The following is a 21893-nucleotide window of genomic DNA, read 5'->3' on the forward strand; positions in this document are numbered from 1 at the left end:
TTGATTCATGTAGGAATTTCTAATTTAAAAAAAAAAGTCATCCATTTCTTTGCAAGCTATACTTTAAAAAGTTGATAAATAATTAAGATTAACTTTTTAAACAATTTGAAAAGATTAACTTTTTAAACAATTTTCAATTAACTTTTTAACAGTTTTTATTCTCAGTTCAACCAGTATTCTAGTATAACAAAAAAAATCATTTTTTTGGGTAAACATTAAATTACATACAAATAAAAATAAAAGCTCATCGGTTTACATTTACTTATTACGACGAAATACATCAAAATGGGCTTAAATGCGGTAACATGTACATTGTAGAGTTTTAAACATCCCTTTTTTTTAAATAATACGTCATACCATTAAAAAATGGAAGGCACTTAATAAATAACATCACATTAAACTATGTACTGCGAGCAATATATATAAATATATTTAAAAAAGAAAAACTAAAAACGTTGCCATTTTAAATATTGAAGTTATGTGGTCATTTAACCATTTGAGTTTTGTGATAAATGGCACGTCAACATTAATGTAGCAAAATTAAATTGTTTAATGTGTATTTGCAATTAAGCATTTTGTCAAAAAAAAATTGGAATAACACAGCTTATTTTTTAATAAAAATATAAGAAAGTTATGGAAAATGTAATTTTTTCAGGATGAACTAGTTGTACATGACAGGAATTTAAAAAGTATTTCTTCAGTTATAATAAAATAGAAAAGTTTATAGAAAAAAATCTAAAAAGAAACAATAGCTATGTAATACCTAAATAATTAAAAACATAATATAAAATTATGCCCCTTTCATAACTCCTCTTATATTTTAGACATATTCCATTATGGGACTGGTTCTGGAAACTTAAACATTAGTCAACAGCTGCAGGAAGTTCAAAACGATCAACTTGAGTACAATATTACATTTTGGCAAATTAAAATAATTTAACTTTTATTATAAAAATATTCAACCACCGTTTGAGCCTAGTGATTCTTTTGTAACTCTGTGATGAATTGAGGAGTTGAAATAACAGTAGATAGATCAAAGGGACCCTATATACACACTCACACACACAAAGAAGATGTGGCCAAAATTGTTACAAATAGAATGAAAATTAAAATCCATGTCACTCTTTTTATTATTATTTTTTAATCTTTAATTTCAACTTAACATTATTGACATGTAATCTGTACAATTCGATCCGAATTTTTTTTCACTTTCTCCTCAATCTCCACCGTTAAATCATACACTACCAATAATTACCATATTTACATAAAATATTTTCCATTTATCAATTTTTAAAATAAGGAACAGTTTCTGTTTACACTTGATTCTCTTCAAACAAATGAAAACTGGTTTCACAATGTAATATTTTTGTAATTCATGTATTTGTTTTTTGAGCTGATGATAGCGGCTCGCAGTGCTTTACCGTCCCAAGGGCTTGCCTCCAAAATTGAATGACGTCGGTACTGTCTGAGTGACAAAGTTATAACCTGAAAGACAACACCAATTAATATTTTTTACAAACAATTAAAAAATTTAAGGGGGACCACCACTTCAAAAGTCTTTTCATTCTTATTATTATTCACTAGTTTTTGTAGTCGCTTGACCAATTAATATCTTTCAATTAATTAAGGTTTTTAGTTGAGATAAAAGTCAGTGTCACGAGCAGGATTCGAACCCACGATCTTCGGCTAGATACGCCGCTGTTCTTGAGCCATCGTGACCTTGATCCAATCAGACATCAACTTCCCATCTCTACCCCACCTTTTCAATTTTCCCTCCTTTTTGCCATGCCCAGAAAAGGTGGGGTTGAGATGGGAAGTTGATGTCCGAGTGGATCGAGGTCACGATAGCTCAAGTGGTAGAGCAGCGGCGTATCTAGCCGAAGATCGTGCGTTCGTATCTCGCTTGTGACAATGACTTTTTATCTCAACTAAAAACCTTAATTAACTTATTATTATTACTATTGTCAGTGATCATACTTTTCTGACCTGACTTAAGAGTGGCCAGTGGGAGGGGAGCCAAGTAGTGACGTGCGAATATTATTATTCGATAGAAGTACTGTATCGAGTCCTTTTTGAGGTATTGGAAAATATACTCAAATAGATTTTTCTACAAATTGTTATTTTCCGTTGGAAACTTACCTCTCATTAAACTGGGAGTGGACTAGTTACTTGTTAAGAGCGCCTACTAGCGGCATGTGTCAACAAAGTTAATCGAGATTTTTAATTGGTGGTTGGTAACTGCTGATAATTCTGGTAATAACTCATAATTCTTTACCTCGTCGCACCTTACACTTTCAATTTCAGAAATTTCTTATAAAATGTTTTTGTCTTCAAGTGAATACAGTGGAAATAGTGAGATTTAATCAGTATTATTTCTTGACATTTGAAAACCAAACACCCGTTGATCAATTTTCTGAAAGACTCGATAACGATAAAATTGAAATATTAATTATGTTGAAATGTGTTGACAGCTTTTCCTTGTTCCTACCTACATACCTGCTGTAGCTATGTAGGTATGCTACATACCTACAACCTCAAACAAAGGTTGAGAAATCCCGAGTTCTCCGCAGTTGAATTATTTTATTTAATTTTGTCTATTACATGGACGTTACAGGCTTAGGGCCCATCATCAGATAATCACGGAAAACCTCATGGTACAATTGCCATCCGAAGATACACACATAAGTAATTTACATTTTTTTTTTTTTTTTTAGTGAATATACCTGGACTATACCATAGATAAAAATACAGGGTGGCCCCAATTAATTCAGCCACACTTCTAGATCTTATAGGAAATTGTACGCTGAGTAAAAAAGGTCCTATGAACCTGTGTCCACAAACCCTTCAGTTCCAAGCTACAGACAAAAAAACCATGAAAAACCTCGTTTTTGGACTTTTGTGAAATTGTTAGTAAACCGTTAGCCTGACTGTAAACCAGCTTGAAAAAACATCTGTAGAAGATTAATTTCTGCATCGAATGAGATTAAAACCAGCCTGATCGGCCAAAAATTTCATTTTTGGCAATTTTTCGAAGTTTTTTATTTTTATCGAAAATTCACAACTTGAACTGTTTTCTGATGGGTACCCCCTACTGAATGCAATAATGTACGAAAAATCTGTACGGCTTACCCATCAGAAAACAGTAACATTCGATTTCGGTGAAAAGCAGTAAATTAGCTAAAATTCGAATGTTTCATGAATCGGACAGGGGTTGGTCTAATGTGACGGAGAATTCGATCACCAACAAATGAGGTTTGTAACGGAGAATTTTCTGATAGGGTGTTCAAGTTGTGAATTTTCGATAAAAATGTCAGAAATGGTGAATTTTGAACCCATCACCTCCTAACTTTGAAAAATCGCCAAAATGAAATTTTTGGCCGATCAGGCTGGTTTTAATCTCATTCGACGCAGAAATTAATCCTCTACAGATGTTGTTTCAAGCTGTTTTATGGTCAGGCTAACTGTTTACTAACAATATCACGAATAAGGTCAAAAAACGTGGTTTTTGATGGTTTTTTGCCTGTAGCTCAAAACTGAAGGGTGTGCAGACACAGGTTCATTCTTTTTTTACTCAGCGTTCAATTTCCTATAAGATCTGGAAGTGTAGCTGAATCGATTAGGGCCACCCTGTATATTTTGGGATAGTGGCCGAGGGTATATATAAAAAGAATTTCATTATCACGTGTTGTACCCATGGTGGGACTAAAATAAAATTATTGTTGTTATTACAGTTTTTAAAACCATTTTGACAACATCCCCCTCAAAATGGGGTGGAAATATATATTTATCTATGGCATAGTCCAGGTATATATATTTTTTTTTTAATTGTAAATTACTTATGTATCTTTGAATGGCAATTGTACCATGTTTTCCACATTTAGGTTCTGATGGTGGTAGGTTGTAAGCCTGAAACATCCATGTAATAATTAAATAAAATGTGTAGAGATTAGTGACCGTTAATCGATAGTTATTCAGATATCGTGAGATGCGGTCGGGTGTGATGTAGGTTTCAGAAAAACATTTTCTTTATCGTGCCAACGTTTCGATCTTTTATTGAGATCATCTTCAGGGCTCAAAGTGTTGGTCTTCTGTGTAATTGTGCCATCCTTGCGTGTCGTGCACTCTCAACATGACACACAAGGATGGCACAATTACACAGAAGACAAACAGTTTGAGCCCTGAAGATGATCTCAATAAATGATCGAAACGTTGGCACAATAAAGAAAATGTTTTTCTGAAACCTACATCACACCCGACCGCATCTCACGATATCTGAATAACTATTAAATAAAATATTTCAACCACGGAGAACTTAGGATTTTTCAACCTTTGGATAATAATTGCTACGAACCGTGGATTTTAAGAAAAAGATGACCCACTGTATTAAAAAATACTAAACAATAAAAAAATGCAATTTCTTGATTATTTTAACTGAAGTCCACAATAGTAGGTTGATTATGAATAAACGTAATGAGTAAGTACTCGTTAGTATCAAATAATTTCTGTCGATACTTTAGTAGTATCTAATATCTTTTTAGTTAGAGTGTGATTCCAGCCCCCGTTAAGAAACATTGACCGGTATTGTGTGGAGGTTTTCTTAATTGGTATGGTCACAAATATTTATAATTTGAAATAGATCTATTTAATTTTAAATTCAATCTGGTTCAATTCAATTTTGTTTTTCTTTTTGGTTAATATTATACTATAATCAGTGAGGGTTCTTTTTCTTTCTTTTATTTTTCCGATTCTTCCTTCTCGCAAAGTGGACTGCCTCTGGCTATCCTCTCCGAAAATAAAGCTTCTATTGGGCTAGAGCAGTGGTCGGCAAACCGCGGCTCTTTGACTTCTTAGCAGCGGCTCTTTCACTAAATGTTTAGTGCAGACACGGAGTGAAAAGTATTACAGGTGCAAGAAATGGGATTGTCGCTATTTATAAAGAAAAAATTAATCATGTATTATTCATCAGGAAGCACTATGTGCTCAGACATTTCCTGAAGAAATTTGCTCAGCAGGTGACTGGTCAGGCTTTAGGAACAACAAAGCGACGCTAGCCTTTGTTTAAAAAATTTTTTTTGCTCTTTATAATATTGATATTGGCAGCTTTGTAATTTAAAAAACAATGAATTTTGGAGCTCAAAATTCGAAGCGTCTTTAAACCGATTTACAGCTATTGGTGAAAAATAAATGTGAATTAAGTTTACAGTACAAATGGTCTGCTTTGAAAGATCTGGCAAGGGAAGATATGTTGATTTTTAACACCTGGATGATGATGTTCAACTGAAGAAACTAGCGTTTGCTGTTCTTTCCTTATTTGGGTTTACACATTTATGCAAAACAATCATTTTCAAGCATGAACTTTATCAAGAGTAGATTAAGAAATCGGCTTATGATGAGAACTTGGAATCGTGCCTAAAATTAAAAACAACTTACAAACCTGACCTGTACTTTCCAGGGAAATGCAAGGCGGCCATTGTACATGTTAGTGGAATATTTGTAATTTTTTTAAAGGATACCTTTATATTTTTTGTAAATATTATCTTTATATAAGAATGATACCAAGTTTTATTTAATGTACCGTTAAGACATATTCAGCAAAGGCAAGCTCGAGAGTGTAATTTTAATTCCAATTATTTCCATAAATATGTCTACTAAAGCAAAGCTTAAGTTTAAAAAATGGCTCTGAATAAACTTCAATTTCGTATTTTTGTTTATATTTGGCTCTTTTGCATGACGAGCTTGCCGACCATTGCTCTAGGACCAAAGTCAGTCATACTATTAAACTAGAATGAAAACTGCATTGTTCGAATATGCAATTTTGAACTATTTTATTTTATTTTCATATTTTTAGTTGTATATTTTTTTTAATTAATTTATTTTTATTAAACTAGATTTTTTAGTGTAAATGATTGAAAATTGGACACCCTTAGGGTTTAAAAAAACCTTTTCAAAAACTAATCATAGAAGGAGAAATAAAGCAAAAAAAGAACTATTGGACTATTAGTTCACGAATGGAAGGATTAAAAAAATTAATTAATTTTAAAAAACTATTATAATTTACCTCCACGCTGCTCGATCTTTTTACTTTCTGCCGCGGCTTTCCTTTGGTCGGCAAGGACTAGAACTTCCACAAGTGCGTTACGTTGTTCGGGGGTTAGATTTGATGTTAAGGCATTGTACCATAATGGGTCAGCGCCTTCGAGTGCTGCAAGTGAAAATTTTTTAAAATTAAACAAAAAAAAAGCCTTGTTAGGGAAAAAAATCAACTCGCTTACTTTGGAGGACTTCCTTAAATACGACATATTCATCGATCTCGGTATCCTCTTCATCAAGAGGGGTGGTGTATGCTTCTAGTCCGGTGTCATCTACCTCATAATCCTCATCATCTTCATCATCGTCATCATCATCATCGTCATCATTGCCATCCTAAAATTAAAAAAAAAAAATTGTTCGTAAAATTGTAAAAAAGCTTCTTTTTTTTTTAATTTTAAATTTTACCTGCATGGAGGCTGAAACCGAGAACACCATTGAATTTTTTCCTTTGTTTACTTTATTATTCAGCGATTCAAGATATGAAGGAAGCACTTCATCTTCATCAGAGGAAAGAACTAAACAAAATATTAATTAATAAAAATCTAATAATATGAGAATATTCATTAACAGAAATTCATTAAAAACGTACTTTCTTCATCTTCTGAACCTTCTTGTTCTGACTCTTCTTCTTGATTTTCCTGTGCTTTTGCTAAAAGTTTAAATATAAAATTGTAATAACTTCACCAAAAAAAAATCTAATATTTGGTAACAATTATCACCTGCATAAGCTTGTTTGAGGCCTTCGAAAACTAAAATTAGACAAGGGATTATCCTAGGAGCACAGTCGTTCACAGCCAATGGCCCTTTTGAGCCCATCGCCATCAAAGTACTTAATCCAAGCACACATAATTTCCTATCGTGCAGGCTGAAAACAAGTCCTTCGTTGAAAAATCCACGCAGCGGGAAATTAAATACAGCTTAATAAGTCTTACCCGAGAAAGCAGTCTGCATCGTGTATCCACTGTGTTATGAACTGCTCGCTAATCGAGACACCAGGCGAGACGGAGAGTTGGATTTCGCCCATCGTCTTCAACCAAAGTTCCGGGTTGTAATAAAGCGCAGCGATTACAACTTGCAAGCACATGGCTCTTAATTCTGACGTCTTCACTTCCTTTGTCAGACGTTCTAATACTAATTCAATAAAAGGCGATATACACTGTAATCGTAAATTAAATATTAACTCTAAAAGTAACTGAAGAAAGAAAAAAAGAAAATTTCAAAAGATTTATACCTGATCAATTTGCCCTTTGCATTGTAAAATAATAACTTCTAATAGTTTAGCCGCATGGCATTCTGGATCTTCACCGGTGTCGGCCGTCAGCACCTATTGAAAAGAGAAATTTTAATACCTTTATGATTGTCGTGTAACAGTGTTACTTACGGCTTTGCACATTTTGTACATGGCCAAGAGACGATCCTGATTAGAGAGAAATGCTGGAGTATCGACAGTAACATAATTATGAAGAGCAGGCATCATATCAGTAAAATAATCGAGACCATTTTCTTCAAACACCTAAACAAAATTATTTTGACATTAATCATACAAAAACTTATTCGAGTAGAAAAAAATCATGCAAAGAATTTTTTTTAAGTTGCAATTCCTAGTTTTAAGATAATTTGTAAGTTTGTAATTTATGTTGGTAAAGAGGGACAGCATCAGAGTAGTGATAGCACCCCACGATGGGCAGAAGAGAATAGGATAGATGGTAAAAAAGAAAAAAAAACACCATCTCCTGGATTTGCGATCATGCAACTTTCCAGCCTCTAGCCTTGGTGAGATGACAGAGAGAGGAGAAAGTATGGCGCTTGACTATTAGTAGTATAAAATGAATGCAGGTTCTGAAAATGTTTTATTTTAGCAGGTGCTTGTTGTATAAACCAACTAATTCCTTAAATCTAATTTATGGATTATAATAAATACTTTTAACTGTTACTTTCATGTAAAACATTTAAGTTTATATTGAATTTTATAAGAATGAGAACCTACGGAATTAAATATGTACTAGGATTGTCGTCAAAGTTGTTTGTACAAATTTAAACTTGAGTGATATGCGGCACAAATCGCACAAAACATCAATGCATTTTGGGAGAGCGATGGTTTCAGAGTTTTCAATCTTGAAGACAGGAAAGGTCAGGTAGGCCTTCTGTTGTGAACAACAACCAATTCAAAACGTTGATTGAAAAAAATTCACATAAGACAACAGTAAAAATTGCAGATCTTAAGGTGGCCATTCACGATCACTCCAAATGGAACCGCACCCAGCCGTACAGCTCCATTTGGACTGCCTGAAATTTGAGGGGCATTCACGACCGTTCCACAGCCAGTCGCTCCGAATGTCAACCAGTCAATTACCTTCTCAAAATGGATGACGATCTCTTGTGCTACTCTTCCGTTTATTTACATATTACAAGCAAAAAATCGAAGAGGAAATGGTGTAAGAAGTGGCTCTGAACAGAAGCCGTAATACCCACATCAATTTGATGAAAGATCTTTCCCTTGAACCCGCTGATTGGAGGAACTATTTAAGGATGGATGAAACATCTTATTTATTCATTATATTTAGTGTTCTATTGACCAAATTACTTACTTAAATCTGAAGCCATGGCCTTCGGCTAAATACTTCAATCCTCTCCGAAACCAAAAAATGGCAAAAAGAGAGAAAATTCGAAAGGTTGTAGGTTGAGATGGGGAGTTGGTGTCCGAGTGGATCGAACTATCGAAGTCAGTATAGCTCAAGTGGTTAGCGCAGCGGCGTATTTAGCCGAATGTCGTGGATTCGAATCCCCTCATGACACTATTTTTTCATTTCAACCAAAACCTTACAAAAAAAAGATTAACGTCTTATTTATATTTACTCCAGCTTGTTACCCCCTTGATTAGAAAACAAAAGACAGTCATGAGAGAAATCATCACTACATGAAAGGTTGGCAACCACATTACGATTTCTCGCTACAGGGATGAACTACAAAGAACTTAAGTTCTCTACTACGATTTCTGATCATTGTTAGGGGTTATCAATACCGCATCTCTCATTGCATTTGTATCCTTTGTTTTGAAAACGTCGACCAACTGGTTGAGGATCGAATTTCTTTTATTTCTATCGTGGTAATATAATCATTGTCCACCACTTTCATAAACATGGTAAACTTTCATACAATTCAATCACCTCAACAATAAAATCTCGATTGGATGTCATTACCAATAAAGAATAAACTTTTTGACTTTTTGAGAATGTACGACGGAGATGTTTGCTCAGTGACAGAAAGACGGAGACTGCGCCAAAAAAAATTAGGGTTTTCCCATTCACGACCAGGCCAGTGCGCCAAAATCCCCACCCTCCACACCAGGTTTTCCCATGCACGAATGCGCCATGCCGTCATCACGCCGTAGATATTTGGAGTGGCGCGATGGAGTTTGGACTGGTCGAATATTCGGCACAGCCGGGCACCCAGTTCAGTTTTGCCATTGACGTGGTTTTTGGATCGGCGTCGCTCCGTTTGGACTGCTTGGAGCGATCGTGAATGGCCACCTTTAGTGTTGACTACTCAACCGTGAACAGAGCTTAACAACCGTAACCATAACAGTAACATTGCCAAAGCTATACTAAAGCTTAGTACGCACTTAGATTCTTTTAATCGATTCATGTTGCGGGGCAGAGTCGGGGCTGCGTAGATTCATTGTAGCCGGCGACAAAGACCAGTTTCAGGATCAAGATTCAGTTCACATTCATCAGTGCCTGCGAAAATGACGGAGGAACTAGCTCTTAAAGGAATTTCCCTTGCTCTTTTTTGCATTGTACGTAGTAAATCCAATCAGAGGTGCATTCAAAACGCCCAAAAAGATGGTAGGTTCGACAAATATTTCACGGGGGGAATCAGCACGGGAAAAACCTTTGGGACACGTTGAGATTAAATGATGGCACAGGGTTCAGAAATTTTTTGGGATGTCCCCGATTGATTTTTTATGTTCCCGACGGAACTGTCCTTTTAAAGTGTGTATTATTATTATTTTTTTTTTTTTTTTCAATTTCGGCAACGGAAACACTGAATTTTTGGGCTAAACTGTTCAATGTTTGGCTTTTCAATTCCCAATGATACATCCCACAAACACCAATGGGAATCCATGTCTTCGATAGACTGTAATGTCAAATTGGTACTCCACAACATATCTTTATACAAGAAACCGTCAAAATCTTCAAGAAAACACTCACTACAATGTCAACTAAACAAATGAAGCAAGAGCGCTTGTTCCAATTCACGACCGCACTGGCAAATGTGCAACATTGAGACAAAGAATCCCACATCGGATGGGATTCAAAAGAGCCCGAAAATGCTAGGGATGGTTAGGGATGACCGCACACCAGATTCATCGCAACAATGAGTCGGGGCAGCCCGGATTCAGGCTAGACACAGCCGAGACTATCCGGAGATTACAAGAGTCGACTCAAAGAATCCCAGTGCGTACTACGCCTAAAGGTCTGTGACACATTTGATTCAATTCCAAAAATAAACACCCTGCAACGTGCTTCAAAAGTGGGTTTTTCTAGAAAAGACGCATCGTTCCAGAAAAACAGCCATTACGAATATGTTAAGAATTACTTTAATTCAAATAATTGATTCAATTAAATTAATTCAATTGAAGTGAATAAAATAATATTGCAACTTACTCTATACATATGTTCAAAGACTTTCCACATATCTTCTGATATAGATTTTGTTGTGAGGTCATAGACCAAGGACATAGCTTCTTCATAGAATTCTTAAAAGAGGAAAAAAAATATTTAAGGTTTGTAAAAATTTACTGCGGTTGTAATACTGGCAGAAAACTTACCCATAAGATTTCCTGTAAAAATGTGGCCGACGACAAAAAGTACCGTTGATTGTACATGTGCCAGGATCGCCGGATAATCTTCCAGCATTGAAATAATCGATTCGATCGTGTTCAGGAGGCCCATGGCGGTTATCGCTTTTTCATCTGAACCTTCGTCGGTGTCAACAACAATCTTGAATGATTGTGCCTAAAAAAAAAAGTTTGAAATTATTTCTATTATTCGATATGAGATTAAATAAATCTTATATCGTACCAAGTGTTGACACATTTCAACGGCGATTTTCGCAATTTCCTCAGGATACGTGGTCACAAATTTTTGTAATACTGATGAAAGCTCATCATTCTCGGTTTCACGGATTAAATTAAGTAGTTCTAAAGCGAGCATGTTAACCTAAAATTTAAACAGAGAATCAATAAAAATTGTATCGACTCGTAATTTCAAACACCAATTTTTATTTTTAGTTATTTGATCAGGGTATTAAAAAAAAATTACCTGAGGTCGCAGGATTGTCTCAACTTTCTCCTGTTCGGACAGCAACATCTGAATCGCGATGGCAGCCTCGACTTTGACCGGAAGGTCTCTGTCAGTAAGCAAAGCATTTGTCACAAAAGTAACAGCAGTCGCGAGATTTTCATCAGACCTAAATTTCAACTCGTCACAGGAATGAATAACCCAACAAGCCTAAAAAATTATAAGTTAAAAAGACATAAAAGACAAGATTTTTTTTTATTCTTCTCACCCTTGCTCTCATATGGCCATAAGGACTTTGAAATTCAGGATATACGTATCTAACAATCATTTGTTCCATTTGTTCTTTATAGGGCTTCTTTTTGAATAAAATTGACGCCAATGTGCCCACCTGTATTATTAGAGTGAGTAAAAGTTATTTATTTTAAACAATGATTTTATAATAACTTTACCATGTGAAGTGCGCCATCTCTTTGCCGAGGCCCGGTGTCTGAATTTAATACTTCCAAGATTAATTGCATAGTCCTTTCTAACATGTTTTTCCTCTTTTTACATGAGGCAATAAGGAGGGATGCAGCGGCGTTAACAGGAGAGACAAAATCTTCGAAAATGTCTGTGGGGAAAAAAATCATTATCGCACAATCCAACAACGTCCAACAGCAATCGAATTTACCAAATTTGACTCTAATGTATTCTTGTGGATCTGACTCCCAAAGCTCCTCGTCTGTTTGTGAATAAGACAGTAAAGGGAAAATTACATCTTGAATTATTGGAAACATGTGCTCTTTAAGAAATTTCCAAGAATGAGCATGATTTACACTGAAATCAAGCGTTAATTATAAACGTAACAAACAGTTTACATTCCGATGTATTTAAATTAACAGAAAATCTTACGCGAGTGTGATGTAGTTAAGCGACAGCTGGACTACTCTCGGTGGTATATAAATTTTCCTTGTATACTGGGCTAATATTTTAAGCAGAACTTCTAAAATCCCGCATGAGAACGTCTTCAAGAACCATTCCGCAAATTCTTTGTATTCCTTTTCAACACTTCCTGGGCAACCGTACCTGTCAAATTGAAATTTTAGATTTTTTTTAAATATAAGTCATAAATTCACACAAAGAAATTACCTTTCGAACATTCTGTGTATAATGTGTAAAGCCCATTTTTTACACTTCCACCATGGAAGGTCGGGTCGTTCGTCTTCATCGATGAGGAGGGTTTGTTCAGGAACCGGCCTGTCTATTATCTGCCTCAGAATTTCCATCCACTGGGCGAACATTTCTCTCGTAATAAGGTTCAAAGGTAGGACGTACTAGAATTAAAAGTAAACCTTAGCCGACGAACCGCATAATGTTCAAATTAAAATCAAACCAATTACCTGCGTAAGGGCAAAGTATATTTTCAGAATTTGCTTCTGTAAGGCTACCGACTGTTCCGAATCGTCAGGTAAAAGTCGGATGCATAGCTCGTTTATAAGTGGTAAGAGGAGATTCATGGCGTCGTTCAACGGTCCGCGTTCCTGGGCTTTTCGATATCTGCTGGGATAATTGAGCTTGATCAATGTTAACAGATTACAATTAAATAATTTTATTAGTAAATGTTAGTTACAAAACAGTAGAAAAAAACATGAACAAAAGGAAATTCCTGTATACTTAAAAAATAATGTTAATCTATACATAAATAACAAAAAAAATTTTGAATTGTAAAAAAATTACTCAATTTTAAACCATTCAAGGCACTTTAAAGAACCACTACTCAATTATAAGAAATGTCAGTTTCTTTTGTAAACCAATTGACATTCATGGTCTTACATATACTCAAACATGATTTAACTTACTGTTTTTGAGGAGCATTTTCCCTCAAAGTCATTCACTTTATTTTTAAAACAAGTCGCAGTAACAGAAAATAATTGTTTAATTGATCTTACTGAAATATTATATTTATAAATTCACTAATTTCGTGGTCCACTTGACCAATTAATACAATTAATTAAGGTTTTTTAGTTGAGATAAAAAAGTCAATGGCACGAGCAGGATTCGAACCCATGATTTCGGCTAGATACGCCGCTGCTCTACCACTTGAGCTGAAAAATGGCAAAAAGGAGGGAAAATTCAAAACGTAGGGTTGAGACGGGAAGTTAGTGTCTGAGTGGATCAGGGCCACGATAGCTCAAGTGGTAGAGCAGCAGCGTATCTAGCCAAATATTGTGGGTTTGAATCCCGCTCGTGCCATTGACTTTTTATCTCAACTAAAAAACCTTAATTAATTGTAATTATATTTATAAATTTATGGTTGTATTAACCCTGCACGACTTTAATTTCAATATGATCAATGTCCAGAGCATGCAACAAAAAATTATGGACTGTAAAAATTAATTATTTTATGTTTCAAGTTGGCAGAAGGTGATAGGATAACTAACTAAACGTTGGAGTAAGGAACATTCAGCACGATGGTCATCACAGTACACAATAACATTGAGATCTTGCATTTTTTAAATTTAAGTTAACAAATTTAATTATTTAAATTAAATAAACCAGTAATTCTCACTCGAAGTTTTTGACGAGTTGATAGAGGCAGAGTAGAGCACCACCCCATCCTGCTGACTCGGGATTTTGAAGATAAATGCTGATCTTATCTACAATCTGGGTCCACCTTTCTGGAAAGTCGTGTTTCACCATCGTATGAATGCACACTGCCAGTTGAACTCTTTAGAATAAAAACCAAATCGATTATATTTGACCTGTTAGGTTATTAGCAATCGTGATATTACTGAATTAGCTCAGGAGCGTGAACGATAGCGTCTACGATTGAGTCTCTTATCATGGATCGGTCTTGTTCGTGGAATATGAAGTTCATAGGATTGTTAGCGTCGCCAATGGCCCCTTTATCCGACCAGTGTTGAGTTATCAAACTTTTAAGATAGATCACACCTGGAATTTTTAAGTCCAGATCAATCCAAGTTCAAATACTTTTATAAATTTTCTCAACTAACCGGCTTGTCTTACAGGCATGTCAACATCTGACATCATTACCATTTGTAACAATGTGGGTCCAAAACCAATAATTTTTTTCATCTGAAACAATTAAGACAATTTTAATTTGTGTGTATTACTGTATAATTTTTATATATTAATTCATTTTGCAACAGAATATTTCAGTAAATTATCCTCACATAAATTAAACTGACCAACCCTTTTTATTATTTTATTTGTACCCTATACATATTACAAATGTGGTCACAAAACCATGCGCTGCACTTTGTGGACATATGCCATGAGAAATCAGCTAATGTTTATGCTCTTTATTGTAATAATCATCTTTAGAGGTCATAATTGACTAAAATTATTTCAATCATTATTTTTATCTAAGGTCTTGGTTGAAGCAAAAAAGTTAGTGTCATGAGCGGGATCTGAACCGACGACCTTTGGCTCAATATGCCGCTGCTCAAACCACTTTTGTCATGATAGAGCAGCATGATAGAAGTGGTTAGATCAGCGATGTGTGGGTTCAAATCCCACTTGTGACACTAACATTTTCATCTCAACCAAGAGCATAGAATAATTAATTGAAATATTGTAACAATGTTGAATTTCAATAAATGATAGTGGAATTATAAATTTTTAAGTGGAACATCATATTGAGAAAAAAATTGCCCCTGCCCTATTTTCAGGATTTTTTTAGCTTTCTTTACTGGAAGCATCATTTCCTTTTCGTAATTTTTTATTTTATTAACATCTATAATCTCATTGTGATATACAGGGTGTAATTATATTTTTTTCTATTTCTATTTTCTATTCTACTTTTTGTTAAAGTTAATCATTTTCGAAATAAAGGGGAGGGCCAATTTGTTACAAAAAGCATACCCTCCCTCATGTTTCTTCCGTCAGGCATAACTCAGAAATGGTCAACCCTATCAAAATTTTCCTTTCAGTAAAAGTGGCATAAAATAATCTCTAGAATCGAGTTGTACAATAAAAATATGGGAATCCCACTTAAAATAATAAAGTTAGTGTCATTTCCCCATTACTTGAGAAAGTTATATTAAATCGGTTAACACCATGCGATTCCTAGCTAAAATTTATTTGGGGCTAAAATGTGTGATTAGTGACCATTAGTCCATAATTATTCAGAAATCGTGAGATGCGGTCTGGTGTGACGTAGGTTTTAGAAAAACATTTTCTTTATCGTGATCATCTTCAGGGCTCAAAGTGTTTGTTATCTGCGTAAGTGTGCCATTCTTGTGTGCTTCTAAAGTTAATCGTTTCTGAATTAAATGGGTGAACTATAGAAATTGATACACCCTGTATAATACACTCAATATGCACAACAAAGGGAGAAAATCGTATTTTAAAAAATTATTTAAATTAGCTCAGTTTTGTTTTATCTACCCCTATAACACATTAGCAAGAATGCTGACATGTCTCTAATATTTTTCAAGGGAAAAAATACTCTTGAGGTTTTAGTACTTTTGATTTTATTAAGATTATAATAATTTGTGTTTTTTTAGTGACCAGTTGTTCAATAATTTATTGAAGTCTTGAGTAGCGGTCAAAAACGAAGAATTTTAGAAAAACACCTTTTTATCGACGTTTCGACCTTTATGTATGTTGAACAATACAGATGTAAATATAAATTTTGCACCAAGTATTTCATACTTACACAAAGTGTGGTGCTATTCTTGTGGTGTCATATTGGTTTATCATGAAATTTTTGGGAAACGTGAATTTGTATTCTGCTGTTTTTATACAATTTGGGCAGGGTGGGGAATGCGTTAAATCTGGAAAAATTTCTTTTATCATAGGCGGTTTTATTTAACTCGAAAGGAAGTTGAGAATGGGGATTTTCTGGATTGGATTTGAGATTCGGGGGGTTTATTCAATATTGGAAAGGAAGTAAATTATTAAGGATGATAACAACGGAAAAAATATAAAAATAAAGTTTAATAGTTCATTTGCTTTATGATGTTGGCATAGTTATGGCTGGTTTGCCTGTATCTGTTCTGTAATTAATGCTGTGTGTCTCTGTTAATGTAAACCATTTCTAGAAAATTGCGTATGCATTTGTTTTTTGCTTTTTTCCAGTGTTTAGTATTTGTATATTGTTTAAATCAAAGTTGTATTGTTTTTCAAAATGGTATGTGGCCTATTGCTGTTTATTCATAGTACATTTTCTGCTCAATTTTGCAATAAGGGATAAAACCTATCAGCAATAGTCATTTACCGAGATTGCTGCCTAATGGCAGCCCCCTCAGGTTATATAATACCACAGATATTTGAATTTATGATGAAGATTACAATTTTATTAAAATTTCATGTTATTTTTGGTTAATCGTTTTGAGAACAAAAACAAAAAGGCCATGTGGCCACCAGAAGAGATATCACCATTTCCACCATTAAATATTCAGTATGGAATGTGTTAAGTCAGGGTTTTCTAGGTTTTCCAATTGACATCTTATGAGTTTTATTTATTTATTTTATTTATTATTCATTTATTTAAATTATTGTTATATTAATTTATTTTATTTTTCACTTTATTTATTTATTTTAATTTTAAAAACAGGAATAGTGGTTTCTTTGCTAGGAACAAATTTATTTTGAGATTATGCCTAAGAAAATAATAAAATAAGCTCTTCACCCTCGTAAGAGATAAATTTGTTTGGAATGAAAACACGGTATTCATTCCTCCTGAGGTCCGTTGGTGAAAATATTATTATTATTTCTAATTGACCATATTACTTATTCCAATTAATTATTATTTTTTTCTTTTTATGTAAGATCTTGATTGAGATGAAAAAGTTAGTGTCACAAGCGGGATTCGAACCCATGACCTTCGGCTCAATACACCACTGCTATAACCACTTGTGCTATTGTGATTTAGTCTTAATAGACGACTTAATTAAAATAATAATCATAATCCAATATTATTTGAAGATTTTATCAACAGAAAATAAAGGTTTATTAGCATTCATCAAATTTATTTTAGTATTATAGTACGAAAATAAGCCCTCTCTCCCTTGCATCAATAAATTTTTTTTTTTTTTTTTTTTAAGGGAACAGGAAATAATAGATTATTTCCTAGGACCAACCTTATTTTTGGACTATGACTAACGAAGTAAGCCCTTTCACCCTTTTAAGGATAAAAATGTTAAATTTAAATTTTAGCCCAAATTTCAGGACCATTTATGATGAAGGTATTATTAGAGCAAAAACAAAAAACATATCGGCCACTTGAATGTGACAAATCATGACCCTCAAATGTTATTAAGGTACCCGATGTTTGGATTAACGTCAGGTCTTTCCTCGTGAGGTATATTAAGTAAAAAAAAAAAAAATAATAATAATATCAATACATTTGAAAATATGACAAAAAGAGGTAAAATTCTAAAGGTTGTAAGTTGAGTGGATTGAAGTCACGATAGCTCAAGAGGAGCGGCGTATTGAGCTGAACGTCTTGGGTCCAATCCCGTTTATGACACTAACTTCTTCAACTCAACTTAATTAGTATAAATAATTAATTAAAATAATATCATAATCTAATATTTTTTGAAGATTTTACCAACAGAAAATAAAGGTTTATTAGCATTGATCAAATTTATTTTAGTATTATACTAAGAAAATAAACTCTTTCTCCCTTACATGAGTAAAAATAAATTTAGATTACCAAATCTTTATGTTGAATATGAAAATTTTTATAAACAGTACTTGAGATATTAAAATTTTTAATATTCCTTGTTTTTAGCCGAAAACAAAAAAGGCCATGTGACCACCTGGATGTGACTATCAACACCCCTAAATATCAATATAAGGTCCTGAATGTGGGAATAAGTCAGGGATTTACAACTTGGCCTGATTGTTCTCAAATAAGACTTAAAAGTCTCTTGACTAAGAATGTAAAAAAATTAGTAAACAGAAATTAAGAAATTGTCTCACCCTGACAGGTCAATGGGTTTGTCCTTGCCCCTTTACATATTAGTCAATAAACAAAGGCCATTTTGGAAAAAGTTAGTTGTTTCTCACAATAAAAGAATTTGGAACAGACAGTGAATAGATTACAAGTTTCTAACTTGAAGATATCCGTTTGATATTGCATCCGTGCACCACCGAGTGGAATATAGTAGAAGGTACTCCTAGAGGTATGTCAAAGAGATTCAGCATTTCTCTCAGGAGCTTGATCACCAGGTGAAACATGATCATAATTCCACAAGCCAGTTCACACAAAGTTTATTTTTGGCAATGAATCACAGAGTGGAATATTGCAGAAGAGTCTCAATGTGCAGTACATTCAGGATGTCTACTGGTAGCCTAATCACCGAAGGGAAACATAATCATAATTCCACAAATCAGTGCATGTGTTTATTTTTGACCATGAACCACTGAGTGGAATATTGCAGAAGAGTCTCAACTGCAGGATATTCAGGATGTCTCTTGGTAGACTAATCACCAAGTGAAACCCGATCATAATTCCATAAATCAGCGCATGTGGGGTTTATTTTGAGCATGAACCACCAAGTGGAATATAGTACAAGGTACTCAACATGCGGGGGATTCAGAATTTCCCCTGGTAGACTAATCACCGGCAGAAAAATGATCATAATTCCACAAGCTAGAGCATGTGGAATTTAGTTTTGGCCATGAACCACCGAATGGAATAACGCAGAAGAGTCTCAGCCTGAAGTTTCAGGATTTCTCATGGCAGACTTATCACCGGATGAAACAACCATAATTCCATCACCAAATCATGATTCCACAAGCTAGTGCATGCGAAGTTTACTTATGACCATGGAACACCAAGGAGATATTGAAGATGAGTCTCAACATACAGGTGATTAAGTATTTCTCCTGGTAGACTAATAAATGGGTGAAACATGATCGTAATTCCACAAGTCAGTGCGTGTGAAGTTTATTTTAGACAATGGTACACCTAGCAGATATTGAAGATCAGTCTCAATGTGCAGGAGATTCAGAATTGCCTCTGGTAGATTAATCACCGGGAGAAAAAGATCATAATTCCACAAGCTAGAGCATGTGGAATTTTATTTTTGGCCATGAACTACCGAACGGAATATTGAAGAAGAATCTTAATTAGGAAATTCTGGATTTCTCAAGGTAGACTCATCACCAAGTGGAACATGATCTTAATTCCACAAGTCAGTGCATGTGAAGTTTACTCATGACCATGGAACACCAAGGAGATATTCAAGATGCATGCTCAACATGCAGGTAATTCAATATTTCTCCTGGTAGACTAATAAATGGGTGAAACATGATCATAATTCCACAAGTCAGTGCATGTGAAGTTTATTTTTGACAATGGCACACCTAGCAGATATTGAAGATCAGTCTCAATGTGCAGGAGATTCAGAATTTCTCCTGGTAGACTAATCACCGAGTGAAATGTGATCATAATTCCCCAAATCAGTGCATGCGAAATTTATTTTTGGCCATGAACCACCGAACGGAATATTGTAGAAGAATCTTAACAATTAGGAAATTCAGGATTTCTCCAGGTAGACTCATCACCAAGTGGAACATGATCTTAATTCCAAAAGCTAGTGCATGCAAAGTTTACTTAAGACCATGGACCACCAAGAAGATATTGAAGGTGAGTCTCAACATACAGGTGATTCAGTATTTCTCCTGGTAGACTCATCACCCGGAGAAACATGTACATAATTCCACAAGTCAGTGTGTGTGAAGTTTATTTTTGACAATGGAACACCAAGGAGATATTGAAGATCAGTCTCAATGTGCAGGGGATTCAGAATTTCCCCTGGTAGGCTAATCACCGAGTGAAACATGATCATAATTCCCCAAATCAGTGCATGTGAAAGTTATTTTTGGACATGAACCACAGAATGGAATATTGTACAAGAATCTTAAATAGGAAATTCAGGATTTCTCCAGGTAGAATGATCACCAAGTGGAACATGATCTTAATTCCACAAGCTAGTGCATGCGAAGTTTACATTTGACCATGGAACACACAGGAGATATTGAAGATCAGTCTCAACATGCGGGTGATTCAGTATTTCTCCTGGTAGACTAATAAATGGGTAAAACATGATCATATTCTACAAGTCAGTGTATGTGAAGTTTATTTTTGACTGACACTCCTAGCAGATATTGAAGATTAGTCTCAATGTACAGGAGATTCAGAATTTCCCCTAGTAGACTAATCACCGGGTGAAACATGATCACAATTCCACAAGCTAGAGCATGTGGAGTTTATTTTTGGCAATGATTCACGGAGTGGAATATTGCGGATGAGTCTGGACCACGAGACGTCTCAAAATTGAAAAATCCTAGGAACAAACTTTTGGAGGGATTTTTGGTGAAAACTAGAAATCTCGAGGCGATGAGCGCGGTCGGCCGAGACCTCGCGCCCAGGAACGGCTTAAAGCCCGGCCCCGATGGAAATCCGCTCCGACGAAGCTTTTTCCTTGTGAAAACCCGCCGGCCCGGATGAAAACCAATATTAAATCCGCTCTCGACGACTGTAATTTGAGAAAAAAAGTCTTTTTTTATAGGTTAAATGGTCTGCCGGCCATGCCGTACGACCGTACCTGGGTGATTTGTCCTTCTGCTTCTTCCCTCTGTGCAGAATTCAACGTGCCCCTGAAGACCTCGATTAACTTCCGCGTGTCCATTTTAACGGCTATGATCTATAAAAAACAAGTTGACAACTGACGAAATTTCCTCGGTATTAAAACTAATGACAACTAATAAGTGTAAAAGGGACGTCACGTGAGCCGTCAATAGACAATGGCGCACCGGAATCTCACTTCCCACCGATCACATGTAATAGTCAAAACGGAATAATCGCCTAGGGGCGAGCGCGCTCTTCTCAGTCTACCAGATCGACTTTCGCACCTTGTTTTTTTTTAATTATTCCTTTACTTTACAATTTTGATTTGGCTTCTAAAAATATTCTACTTTAAAAAATTATCGAGCGAGAACTAAAAAAAAACAACATTTGTTAACAACTGATTTTTCCCATTTTTCCCGGCAGCTGATTTTTTTTGTGTTTTCTTCCCTCTTTTCGGACCGGGATCGGTTAAAATTGGCCCGTTTATGAAAAACTGCCCAGGTAAAAATTCACCAAAAATTTTCCTCCAATTTATCTGCTCTTGGTCCTGAGAACGCCTACCGCCCCTGGCGGTACTACGCCGAATCCCTAATTTAAAGGAAAGGTGAAGTATCAAAAAATAATAAACAACTATAAAACAATAAAATGGCTCGATAATTATGACAAAGAAATTGATATAATATTTAAGCAATATATTGTACCCACAAGAATCTATAGACTATAATATATATTTTTTCTTTCCCTCTCTATCAATTTTCTATCAGTGTATACATCACATATTTGAACATATGTAAGTATGAATTCTACTGCATATAAGTTTTGACTTACAGTAATTTGTTTATATAATTATACTCAGGTGACTCCACGGCATTACTGTACTTTTTAATTTATTTATCTTTCTCTGGCATCAGCAC

The 21893-nt window shown here is 34.8% G+C and overlaps 1 protein-coding gene across 3 annotated transcripts; it reads right to left on the minus strand.

Annotated features, from left to right (window-relative positions):
- Positions 1-206: 206 nt before the first annotated feature.
- Positions 207-21369, minus strand: LOC106673848 (importin-7). Of its 3 annotated transcripts, XM_014406191.2 has the most exons (24): positions 21165-21369; positions 20957-21055; positions 14387-14468; positions 14165-14324; positions 13942-14100; positions 12773-12932; positions 12522-12706; positions 12285-12458; positions 12064-12209; positions 11843-12003; positions 11662-11781; positions 11415-11603; positions 11175-11312; positions 10922-11108; positions 10758-10849; positions 7472-7603; positions 7322-7414; positions 7023-7246; positions 6810-6955; positions 6680-6739; positions 6496-6605; positions 6273-6423; positions 6059-6202; positions 207-1485 (listed from the first exon to the last, which is right to left on the minus strand). In XM_014406191.2, exons 2-24 carry the CDS (start codon positions 21038-21040, stop codon positions 1418-1420), a joined length of 3165 nt encoding a protein of 1054 aa, XP_014261677.1. In that variant the 5' UTR covers positions 21041-21055; positions 21165-21369; the 3' UTR covers positions 207-1417. The 3 variants fall into 3 exon arrangements, with proteins under 3 accessions (XP_014261677.1, XP_014261678.1, XP_024084691.1); XM_014406192.2 differs by having other exon boundaries at positions 12773-12929; positions 20957-21347; XM_024228923.1 differs by having other exon boundaries at positions 20957-21347.
- Between the last annotated feature and the right edge of the window lie 524 nt (positions 21370-21893).

This window comes from Cimex lectularius, unplaced genomic scaffold, assembly GCF_000648675.2.
Source record: "Cimex lectularius strain Harlan isolate CLEC.00 unplaced genomic scaffold, Clec_2.1 scaffold12, whole genome shotgun sequence".
In the NCBI taxonomy this organism is placed as follows: Eukaryota; Metazoa; Arthropoda; class Insecta; order Hemiptera; family Cimicidae; genus Cimex; species Cimex lectularius.